This window comes from Acartia tonsa, chromosome 13, assembly GCF_053477335.1.
Source record: "Acartia tonsa isolate MP-2025a chromosome 13, ASM5347733v1, whole genome shotgun sequence".
NCBI classification, from domain to species: Eukaryota; Metazoa; Arthropoda; class Copepoda; order Calanoida; family Acartiidae; genus Acartia; species Acartia tonsa.
The window spans coordinates 10,277,038-10,289,290 of record NC_137272.1 but is presented as its reverse complement, the minus strand read 5'-3'; the positions used below and the strand labels follow the sequence as shown (position 1 = coordinate 10,289,290).

The 12,253-nt window shown below is 34.6% G+C and overlaps 1 protein-coding gene across 5 annotated transcripts in view; it reads right to left on the bottom strand.

The window, feature by feature from the left end:
• The window catches only part of BRWD3 (bromodomain and WD repeat-containing protein), a 69,616-nt gene that overhangs the window by 56,463 nt on the left and 900 nt on the right, over nucleotides 1-12,253 (bottom strand). For all 5 annotated transcript variants that reach the window (XM_080181122.1, XM_080181120.1, XM_080181121.1 and 2 more), the window contains exons 3-19: nucleotides 11,906-12,049; nucleotides 9,997-10,107; nucleotides 9,593-9,673; nucleotides 9,062-9,200; nucleotides 8,397-8,467; nucleotides 7,996-8,119; nucleotides 7,417-7,543; nucleotides 6,604-6,747; nucleotides 5,618-5,738; nucleotides 5,184-5,316; nucleotides 3,302-3,420; nucleotides 2,726-2,901; nucleotides 2,339-2,425; nucleotides 2,039-2,091; nucleotides 1,215-1,286; nucleotides 721-822; nucleotides 195-292 (exon numbers count right to left, since the gene is read on the bottom strand). In XM_080181122.1, coding sequence (XP_080037248.1) covers nucleotides 195-292; nucleotides 721-822; nucleotides 1,215-1,286; nucleotides 2,039-2,091; nucleotides 2,339-2,425; nucleotides 2,726-2,901; nucleotides 3,302-3,420; nucleotides 5,184-5,316; nucleotides 5,618-5,738; nucleotides 6,604-6,747; nucleotides 7,417-7,543; nucleotides 7,996-8,119; nucleotides 8,397-8,467; nucleotides 9,062-9,200; nucleotides 9,593-9,673; nucleotides 9,997-10,107; nucleotides 11,906-12,049 — 1,902 coding nt within the window. The remainder of the gene's footprint in view (nucleotides 1-194; nucleotides 293-720; nucleotides 823-1,214; nucleotides 1,287-2,038; nucleotides 2,092-2,338; nucleotides 2,426-2,725; nucleotides 2,902-3,301; nucleotides 3,421-5,183; nucleotides 5,317-5,617; nucleotides 5,739-6,603; nucleotides 6,748-7,416; nucleotides 7,544-7,995; nucleotides 8,120-8,396; nucleotides 8,468-9,061; nucleotides 9,201-9,592; nucleotides 9,674-9,996; nucleotides 10,108-11,905; nucleotides 12,050-12,253) is intronic.

The window sequence follows — 12,253 nt, the reverse complement described above, 5'->3', positions numbered from 1 at the left end:
GTACCCAAAGTTACTAAAACACCTTATCTTATTCGTTAAAACAAAAACTTTGTGTACTTTTATTGAATTGTGATTGGTTGGTCCTAGACTATAAGTGTCAAAACTTTTCAACAAAAGACAAATTACTACCCCACAAAAAATAAAAAGCTTGGACAATCATTACAATTGACAAAGTTATGAGAAATATTTTCCTGTGAGGAGGCCAAGTTGGAGAATAATCTGGCCGGCACTAATTCTCTTTTTCTCCAAACACTGCGCGTCAAGTCTTGGGTTCTTGGGGCTGGTGCATTTTCTACAACAAGTATTGTAAGGTTCAATACTAATAACATTTGGGACACCTTTTAAGAAACTAGCGGTTACGCCCCTAGAAGACTCTAGGTGCACTTAAGGTAGGTTAAGAGGTAGAAGTAAGAAAATCTACAACGCGGATTTGCAGTAGGTAATTTAAAAGTACTTTTTGGCAATAAAAATGTCTCACGTTTTTACATGAATAATTTATTTTATCAAAACTGTAAAAAAAAGACAAAAGAAAATGAAAAATACCCTCTTCCCTCTATTTGACATTCAAGCAAAGAAGGGAGTAATTTTTTTCGCGTATTTTCCGTCAAATGCTCTTATTAACAACAGTTTGACTGAATAAGAGCATTTGACTAAACCGTTACACGAAATTTCAAAGAAAATACGTGAAAAAATCACCCCATTTATGCGAAAATAATATACCTGGCTGTTCATTGTTGCCTCCAGATGGCTGGCGCCTGCCAGGTGATGCATAGGAGTGGTCAGACATCATACTCTGGTTGCCTGCATCCTCGCCTCCAACAACTTTAAAACAAGAAAAATTGATAACTACATTATTTTATTAAAGTAACAGGTTGATTGCTTGAGTGTCTGTATCCTGAGATGTCACTAACACCTAACCGTATATAATAAGCCCAGGGGAGGTTTTTAGCTAATTTTTTATACATCACGTGTCCCTTGTATCCAAAGTTTATTATCACGTAATTCTATTCGTTGACTACCTACTTTTCCTTAAATTCAAATAGGTTGGTTTTAAAATTGTAGTGTTTAAACTTTTCAACCAATAATTCACATTGAAGTAACTGGGAAGTATATAAATTTTTCATTCAATTTCTTATCCCTTAAGATCCCTGATTACAAACTAACAGACAAATTGTAATTACAGAGTATTTGCGCCACTTACAAAGACTTCTTACCTGAATTGGCGGCTAGTTCAGCAATCAGCTGATCAATATTTGAAGCTGCCGGCTGCTGATCTCCACTTCTACCTGAAATTTGTTAAAGAACTGTCAAACTAAAACGTTTATCCGTATATCCTTATACTAAAGTAACGGGATGTCTGTTTATGTGTTTGTTTGTACCGAAGGATCTCACTAACCGCTGAACCAATCGGGTTCTCCTTAACAGGGTAGCTTCTCATAGGTCCCGGGAAGGTTTATAACTATTTTGGGGGAGAAATAAAGAGAAATAATAAAAAATCGAAATTTTTATTTTAAGTATAGAGACTCCTACGTAACATTGCGAGGTATCGTTAAAGGGACTCTTACGCAACATATCGTAGAAAGTTGAATGCAACAAAAACCAAACATTTAAAGTGTCACTAGAGGCTTCTAGGGGCGTAGCCTCTAGTCTATAATACAAAGTAGAATGATGTCTGTCCGCCTGTCCCTTAAGATCTCGGTAACCACTGAACCGATCGGATTCTACTCTTCAGGGAATGTACCTACTGGTCCTGTGGTAGTTTTAGGCTATTTTCTTGGTGGGTGGGACATCCCCAGCCTTCCGAAAAACAAAAAATCCCCCACCATTTTTTTTTAGAAATTATTTAAAATAGTGGTGGAGTGGGGGCTAAACGCTAATCTATATGTTTCTCTTTTACAGTGGGGTCCAAGGAAAGTTTACAACTATTTTTTCATTTGAAAAGATGGGTATGATCCGAAAGTGGAGGGTCGACTCTCCCCTCCCCCCTCTTCCCTTACAGACATAAGACAACCTATAGAAAAAGAAAAATATATCTTACCTGGGGTAACCTGATTTCTGCTGGTCGATGGTCCTTCACTTGCAGATGCCCGTCTAAATAGAAATTGCATAAAAATACAGGTAGGGAGTGGACATTATACTGTAAATTATTCTGTAACCATACGTTCTGTAAACATGTTCTTACAGTCGTAAACTTAGATATCTTTATAAAATATTGCTCAAGTTGCATTAAACTAGCAGTGTTCAAACATTTCAACCAGAGTATTTTTTTTATCTACATAAGAAGTTTTTGTATAAGACATTTAATTATCATCCATTGACTTATCCCTTAAAATCATACCTGTGTTCTCCACTCCTTCGTCTTGGAGGCGATATTTCTGTCTCCAGGATATTAGGAGCTAGGCATTCTTGGCCGGTCAAGTGTTCCCTAAACATGCATCATTAGTACCTAAGCTCTTTTTAGGAAAGTACTTATTTTGTTTTTTCTCATGGTGCCTAACGAGCACAGAAACCTATCCCCCTTAATTATAGAAATATATTGAACACAAAAGAAATGCTTTTTCATATGCGGGAGGGCCACCTGCTAAACCTGCGGGACTTCCTGGTACCCAATTAATCTAACCTAAACCAAAGTAAAAAAAACTATAACATTAACATTACTTTAATTTAAAAAAAACAAGTACAAATGTGTTTATTAATAGCCGAGCAAATATAAAAAAAACTTTACCTGCCAGGCACAAGGCGCTGGATATCAGAGGGGTATGGGTTACCCTCTACGTCCACCAGGATGGGCGGGGGCAGCAGGTGCGGGGCCAGCTGACATTGCTCGTCCACAACGTGGTGCGCGGCATCGCGCAACAATGGTCGGTAGTCGGTGTGGAAAAACATTTCCTCTGGACACTTCTAAATAATTTTATGAATGATGACAGCATCAAATGCTTTATTTAAATCCAAATAACAAAAATAGATAAAAACCAGGCATTAAAAAGATACTCATCTAATAATAACTTTTTATTTATATAGATATTATACCCAGAGATCTTAAGAAATAAGACAATGAACGATAGATTGATATCATACATCCCCAATGATGATTTACAATTTGACCCCTTCTGTAGATTTAAAGTATTGGTTGAAAAGTGTGGACAATGCTAGTTGGAATCAACCCATCAAAATTAAATAAAAGTACCCAAACTTTTTGAGCCAATAAAGTAATAGAATTTTGGACACAATGTCCCCTTCTTTCATGAGTATACCTAAAACATAAAAAGTTTCCTAATTGTTGAAGGAATCTTCATCCTACCTTATAAGCTGGATTTGGAGAGCATCCAAAGAACAGGACATGTCCATGTGAGTCACTGGCAGCAATATAAAGCTCGTTGGGGCACCACTTGGCATCATAGATAGCTCCATGACCTTGGCCTGGGGAAAAATAAGTATGGTATGCCAATTTTCAATGTGGAATATTTAAAATGTTAATATTAAATCTAAGTATAAACACAAAGAAGTTGTTATAATTTTCTTTAAAAAAAAGATAACATAAATAGGATCAAGGAAAGAAAAAGAAGAGCGAGTTTCATCGTATTTTCACAGTAGCTGTTGATAGGTTATTTTAGGTTAGGTTAGGTAAATGTTAATGATTCTTCCGCAGGGTTAGAGTCCCCCGCAGAGGCTAGAAACAGGAGAAAAGCTATTGTGAAAATACGAAGAAATCCGATACTTCGTTTTCTTCCCATAAATATAAGAAAGAAAATTTTAATGACAAGAATGAAATAAAATAACTTAAAAAGAGCATTCAGCTACTAAGTAAGGCTAATAGATGCAAATAAAAAAAAACAAATAAAAACTGGTGCTTTCTCTCCAAGTGCTAAATCAAGCGCTGAAACTCCCCCCTTCCCATAATCCTAATCTCTGTTAAGCATAAGCGGTGTCCTTATCCTGCCGGACTACCTCATACCCAAAATAACATAACCTAATCTGCTTAAAGTAATAAACAAACAAAAACTACTAGGTACCCACTCCCTATTTTTTTTTAAATAAGTGTGGGGGGGGGGGAAGTTGCAATGCTCAACTAGGCACTTTGAGGAAAGCCGCTAAAATATAATTGAAGGCAAGAATTTTTGCCTACCTGCTTCCAGGCTTTCTAAAACAAAGCAAGATTTTGTTTAGAAAAAAAAAGAAATATCAGGGACATCCACAATGATAATAAACAAAATAAACCCCTTCTAAAGTTCAAATTATTGGTTGTTCAGTTAGAAAACTAACAATTTGACCAACGAATAAAACTTTAACAAAAATTGCCCGTAGTTTTCAAGTCAACGAATGACATAGCATTTTTCTACAGGGAGAAAGGTAGGGGACAATGGGCAATTAATTTAATTTTAGAGTTCTAACTCAATATCTTCAAAACAAGATATATCTGGAAAATTCCAAAAATTTAGATATAGCTATCTTTATTAGATTGGTATAATAAGAAATTATTAAACAATGAAAGAAAAGTATTTAACATTAGGTTATCCTGTCTTATTTTCCTGTGAATAGTCTGTAATATATCATAAAAGGTATGACCTTAGTACTGACAGTTTCTTACAAAATAATATCAAAATTGGGGTTTGTTTTCATATTTGACAAGGGGTTGATTAGAATTGATAGTTACAGAAGTATCACAGTAGAATTTCTGGTTTATCCCACCCATTCTTAGAAGAAAACTATTTTGTTTAAAAACCAAAATAAACTTGTTATGAATTTTTTTCAAATAGTCTGCTAGTATTTGTATTGGCTAGTTCAGTAAGAGTCGTCTGCTTTGGGAATAATTGTTTTAGCGGCATTCTTTGCGCAGGTACCCAAAGTCTTAGAAATTTGCCAAAATAATAAAAGTTGCATGTGTTCTGGTACCCAAAGTCCAAGACTGTCAGAAATATAAATTTTAGATCCATTATCCCCTCCCTTCCTCCCTGATTTTTATAAAACTTTAGATACCTTCAACTCCGTAGGACAAACGAAATATCCTATATCACAATTATAGAATAGCTGCGCTACTAAAATATAATTTACCTTGTATGTTATTATGATACTGAAGTAGTATTATTTCAAGTGTATATTTGCCATACAAGTATAGATCGAACAAACGAACGTATAGACATACTTTAATTAAAGAATAACTACGCTTCTCAAATATAATTTACCTTGAATGTCATTATGATACTGGAATAGGATTGTTTGTGTTGATATTTGCCAAACAATGATGGAACCATCATGGGCACCAGACAGCATGATGTCATGACTGGTAGGGTGTGGCTCTAACACATACACCTCATCCTAATAAAGTAAAAACCTTTTGTCAAAATAACAGGATGCCTATCTTCTTTACAGTGAAGCTTCTTATTGGTCCAGGAAAGTTTATAACTATTCCACCATCCAAGAAAAATCTCCCCTTTTTAAAAACTCTTTTTCTCCTTTAAACTGAATTTATAAAAATTATAGGGGGTCATTTTTCTCGCGTATTTTCCGTAAAGCTGTGTTAGCGTTTAGGCAAATGCGCTTATTAAGTCATACTTTGCTAATAACTTATTATTTTTCTGCTTAAAGATGTTGTCATCACTTATTTTATAAATATTACCTTATGCCCTTTCAATCTATGGAGTATTTTACAAGTTTTTGTCTCCCAGACACAAAGTGTAGCGTCTGACAGAGCAGTAGTCAGCGTGCTGTCATCACAGCTCCAGGCTGTCATTGTTACCCTAAACAAGAAAAGTTTTTATAAAAACTAATGCCTTTTTTGAACAGAATTAATAAAGTTTATGTCTTTTTATTTTAAAGTTTTTCAACCTATTTTTCAAAAATACACTATTCTAAGACATGAATATATATTTCGATTTTAGCAATCATTTTCAATTCATTTTGTCTCTTGTAGAAGTGAATCAAGCAATATTAGCTTGGTCGTTTTAAACATGACCGAAAACAGGACGGACAAAAAATGTTTAGAACAGATGCGCATAAATAATAGGAATCTTAACTAAAATTGCAGCTGTCTATCTAAAATAGCAGTAGAAAAAATAACATCAAAGTGACTGATATTAGTAATTAGGGGTAATCTATTACTCATTACCGGTAATCCTAATGGATACGACACAGGACGTTAGATATATACACAATCTTAATAATAATAAACAAAATTACCCCATCTGTACATTAAAATTATTGGTTGGAAAATATGGACACTACTACCAACCAATCAAAATTTAAAAAAAAGTACCAAAAGTTTTAAACCGACTTTAAGATATCGTGTTTATCCAACATTGGGTATAAGTGTATTTTACGGTCCAATTCCCCTCCCTCCCTGCTCATTGCCATGCACAGTTAGAACTTCTAGACAAAGGCCACAAAATCTACGCGGTATCTACATGACTATAAACAAAATTACCCCTTTATTAGATTAAAATTATTGGTTAAAAAGTTTAGTACTACTAGTTTAGAAACAACAAACCAAAATGCTTTAAAAATAACCAAAGTTTGTGAATAAGATAACGTTATGTTCATAAAAAACTTTAGGTACCTTTATAATATACAATTCAATGTCCCCTCCCTCCCTGTCAAATAGCTGACCTGATATTTTCCTCGCATTGTTTATATGTATTATAGCAGACTGTCCGCCCATCCTCCGCCTTCCCAATCAGCTGTTGGGAGTGCCATTCTCCAAACTTAAAGGACCAGATCCTGGCCGTGCCGTCCTTGCTTCCAGAGGCAAACCTGAACATAATTTCTGGTTTAATATGATAAAAAAGTAGATTTGTTCAGGGATCTAAAGGGATAAGACGATGGCTGATAAATAAACATCCCCAATGATGTTACACAAAATTAACCCTTCTGTAGATTAAAATTAGTAGTTGAAACGTTTGAACACTGAACTTAAATAATCAACCAATACAAATTAAAAGTCCCCAAAGTTGTTAGGCCAACAAATAAAAAAAACTTTATTATAAAACTTTTGGTACTAGTGCAATAAGCAGCCCATTGTCCCCCCCCTCTCTCTCTCTCTCTCTGAGATTTACTACTCTAGATGGGCTGTCAGACACAATAATACGTCCAAATAATATAATATGATTGTTCCTACCTTGTCACTGTGTTCTTTATTGTCAAATTTACTGATTAGATATCTAGATCTACTGTATTTATTGCCAAGGATGATATTATGACCATAAAAGAATTAACAAGGATGACAACATCCATAGGTAGAGAATTACAAAAAAACAGACGTATGGACATTACATGATCATAGAGTAGCAACTCTAATAAATTCCAAACCTTAATTCGGGCAGATTTGACCATAGAATACTTTCAACCCTTTAGGTATGAGTTTTCTACTTAAGAACTTAAACAAACATGCGTACTGACAATACATGATCATAAAATTCAAACCTTAATTCGGGCAGATTTGACCATAAGATGCTATCAACCCTTTCAGTATGGGCTTTTTCTTCTAGAACCTTGACAGGACCCTCTTTACCGTCCATCATATACACTCGGACATGATGATCTACAGAACCTAAACAAATAAATGTATCCTAACTTTTAAGCAATACATTTTCGTAAATAACTTAAAGAGTATGCAAGAACAAGAGCAAGCAATCTATGCAGCCTTCCATATTCGTGAATAGTCCCCTGAAGATATTGTATTAAAACAAGTCCAATGCAAACCCACCTCCTTCCAAATAATATTAATTATCCGCCTAGAAAAAAAACCGGTTTCTAGACCAAAGGGCCTCATAACTATAGGGTTCTAACCAACAAGCGAAATAAATCTAAAATAATATTTGGGGGTCAGATAAAATTAAAAGGTCGTTAATTCTTTCAAGTATTGCCCGGCACCCCCCCCCCCTCCCCAACGACAGCCGAAAATCACGTAAAGGTTTAGTGATTTTCAGGTTCTTCCTAACCCTAAATTTAGAACGCATTTTCTCATGTTCAGGTCTGACCCCCTTCACTCCCTGATTATACCTGTAGCTAGGAAGAGTCCTCCAGGTGAGAAGGAGGCACAAATCATCTGGGCACCCCCAGGGCGCATCTTTTCATGATATCTCGTGGGGGCACTGTCAAACACCGGCTTCTTACTTTTGTCAGCCTTGAAAAAAAATATGATTTTTGAAGAAAAAAAACACTAAAAGAAAAGCACAACAAATTAAAATCTAACGATCGAATTCAATAAAAAGTAGTATATATCATATTTTATAAGCAGGGCATTTTTTAAAAAGTTAATGACAAATACAAACAATTTTTTGGAAACCATTGTTTTAGAGGTCCTTGGAGCCATACAAATAACGAGAAAGCATTAAAATAAACAAATAAAAAGAACTCAAAAATTTTTTAAATAAAAAGCGTTAGGTATAAATGTAAGGTACCTTATTAAAAGAGTATCTCCAGAAGCTAACAGTTCCATCCCCAGAAGTTACAGCCAGGTAATGCGGAACACCTAGGTGGAAATATTTAAACTTTTGTTTCGACTCACACAGCCTATAGAAAAGGGGATACACCACAAGAGCTTATTTTGGTGTTTTTCTAGACCAAATCTTTACAATGTGCATAATTATGTGGTCAAACAAACTTCAGACAACCAACACTTTGATTGGACAACCTTGGTCTGGGAGTCCTTGCATGGACATTCACCCTACCTTGACTACTTTGCGAACCTGACATAGCATCAGTAGCAAACATATTTATCGTCCTTAGTTCGGAAGCGGTGTTGGGCCAAGATTTGAACCTAACATCTTCACGACAACGTGTAATGTCAGAGTTGAGTGATAGAAAGATAAATAGGTAGTTGAATGTAGCTACAAGAAAATTATAGGTAGAAAATACAAATTGCAATAGATAGCTTTCAAAATATTTCAAGTTTCCAGTACAGTTTTTAAAAATATTAAAATCTGTAAGATTAAAACCGGTTCAGAGCCATACTAAAATCATGTAGGTATCATATCATATTGTAGACAAATTTCTATAAAATAATATATAATACCAGTTTAGTTAGGGGGTAATTATGTTTCAATAATTGGTAGTAATGCTTTACCTGTGAGGTTTGCCGGGCAGAAATGTATGGCAGTGATGGTACCAGTATTCTTGGAGAGGACGGCAACAGGACTAGCAGTGCGCAGGCACCACACACGAATAATCTTATCTGTGCTGCCAGCCGCCAACAAACGATTGTCCTGAATATAGTTAATTTGATTTTGTGCTTTCCCTCTAAGTACCTATCAAGAACCTAACCCCCCCTTTTCCCGTTTTAATAAAGTAAAAAGGGGAGGGAGTTATTTTCCACTGTGCGGGTGGTCCAAACGGACGAAAAATCAACCTTAGTAATAAAATTAAGACAAATATCACGGGTCCTAGGAGACATCCTTGTAGCTCCTCGATTTGTGACTCTTCTTTAAGGTCACAAAGGCCATACAAATAACGAAAGAGCATAAAAAAAATTTAATTAGTGGAAGAATTTAAAACTAAATACCTTTTTTTCAAAAAGGACTAAAAAATAAACACTTCTAATGCCATTCGAAGCGCAGCAACTCTATAAATGGGAGTATCAGATCGTATGTTTGTTTACCTCAGAAATGGCCAGATCAGAAATTTCTGCACTGGCTCCTCTGAACGTGAAATACAGTCTTCCGTTATAAGTTCCCCACATCTAGAAAACAAATTTTAATAACAGAATTAAATAAGTAAAAAGTTCATTATTTGTTTAAGTAAAAAAAAAATTAAATCCAAAAGAACTTAAATTCAATTGTAATAGGAAGTGATAGATAAATCTATAAATGAAATTTTGAATAAAAATAGTAGTAAATACAAATTAATAGTTATATATCTCATCGTTTTATACACAGTGGGCATACTTAAAATGTTTGGAATTTATTCAAATCATGTTGGCCCCGATAGATTGGAAGCCCAGGCCAATTCAACTTAGATTGAATTTATCATTTTTAGTATACAACCTTTGTCTGCAAGTCTTACCTTAACCAAGAGGTCATCAGCGCCAGTGAAGACATATTGGCCAGTCTTATCAAATACCAGACAGAAAACAGCTGACAAATGGCCGATTGTCCGACGCAGTAAATGCAATTTCTAAAACAATAAATTCTTTGTTAATTTTTCTGTGGTTAAAATAAAACTTTCTTTGTACGTCTAAATCTTACTAGGTATATGGGTAATGGTATACTTTTCTTAAATCTTGATTGACTGATTCAAACTAACAATGTATCGACATTTCCACCAATAATTTAAATATCATAGATAGGGCAATTTTGTTTACTTTAAATGGGAGTGTACAGTAATTTATGGCTCATATTGTTACCACCCAGTCTTTCTATGAAAACATGGAGTCACTTCATATAAAAATGTAGGGTAAAGCGGGGCGATCTCGGTTTTGAGGTGAAGTCGGTATTTTTTTGACCACCTTCATTAAATGACATTTTTCTCCATGTTCTAATCGACTGACAGAAAAAAACATAAAATCAAATTTGTTCCTTATTAAATTGCCTACAAAAAAGTATGAAATGAAATTTTTGTGAGATGAATTTTTAGGGTACTTATTGAGTCTTAAAGTCAGACGACAAAAAATTTTTTCTCTCGATTTTTTTGCTTCGGTCGGAAAAACGGTAAGTTGGACAAAAACTGGTAAGAGCTAGAGCTTAGACGTCTTCAGGGGACTTATTAAGAATCTAATAGGCTATCCATTTCCGTTTAAAACTTTAAAAAAGCTAGTATAGTTTTTTCTTAAATCGACTAAAAGTGAAGCGGGGCGAATTCGGTTTTTTCACCTTTTATACTAACTTTTTCAATTTTATATAAAAAAGTGAAATTTTCGAGAAAAAAAGTCAAATTTCTCGTACTTAGAAAAAATTTATTTTTTTTTGTAGAAAAAATTGTCTGATCTTCATAATTTTTTTTGTGAATGCTCTTTATTACATTTAGCAACTTTAACCTTTAGGGCATGCTGTAATTAAATCAATATGTCATAGGTTTTTTGAAGCTGGAAAATCGACCACAGATTTTGCCAAACTTTTCTCTTTTTTTCAACTTGATTTTTTAAGGAAATTTTGCTAATAGAACTAATTTTTTTTGGCCAAATCTATTCAAAATTGCCTGAATTTTAAGGATCAGGCCTTTAAAGTCATAAAAAGTTATTTTTTTTCTAGTCGTATTTTTATGTTTTATTATTAAAAAAATTTTCGAAAAAAAAGTCAAATTTCGCGTACTTCGGAAAAATTATTTTTTTTGGTAGAAAAAATTGACCTATCTTAATAAAATTCTTTGTGCATACTCTTTATTACATTTAGCAACTTTTACCTTTTGGGCATGCTGTAATAAAATCAATGTCATCGATTTTTCGAAGCTTGAAAATGCCCTACCGACTTCGCCTCAAGGCGGGGCGAAGTCGGTGCCGTTTTAGAGATCAATTTTGACAAACTTCCCAAAGTCCTAGGTTTACGTCCTTTTAGGACCTGATCGACTTTTCCGAGATCTTTCTACTGGTCTTGGTCCCATTTAAAAATTTTTTTTTTACGATTTGCAGGTTCAAAAAACCGAAAAAAACACCGAGTTCGCCCCGCTTAACCCTAGTTGCACTACTATCTGACATATTCGCTGTTGTGTCTTTATCTGTGTTAACAGTAGAGTAAAACAATAGAGGGAGAAGGGGTTAAATATCTGTATGTCCCCACCTCGAAGACCAGGTGCTGATACTTAATTGGGTCTTTGATAATAATGCAATTTCGTCAGAAATATTAAGTTATTAACAGACTAGAGCCAAGTCGCTACAAATGAGTAGAAAGCAATTTGCTAGCAAACGAAAAAGAAATAGGGGGATCCAGGTAGTTGTCTGGTTATACATCTATTTTTAAAGATTTATGTGTTAACTTACAGTGTAGACAGGTAGAAATGCTTGTTGCTTGGACACTACAGGTAGCCCCAGCTGACCGCGTGCCAGGTATCGCTTGGCTGAAAATATTCGTGATTCCACGGAGGGAGGCGCGGCCAGAGAAAATAAACTTCGCTGATTTATTCTCTGAAAAAATATCTTGTTTTAAAAATATAGTTGTGTGTATATGTGTAGCCATAGTTTCTTAGTATTTTGGCCTATATATAGCATAGAATCAGAACTAAACTATCTGACGTAAAGACAAAATATCTAGTGTTGTTATCTATCGTTTTCAGCGGATAGTTAAATGAAAAGTTTATAATATTACTTTCAGGATTTTTATTTCATTAC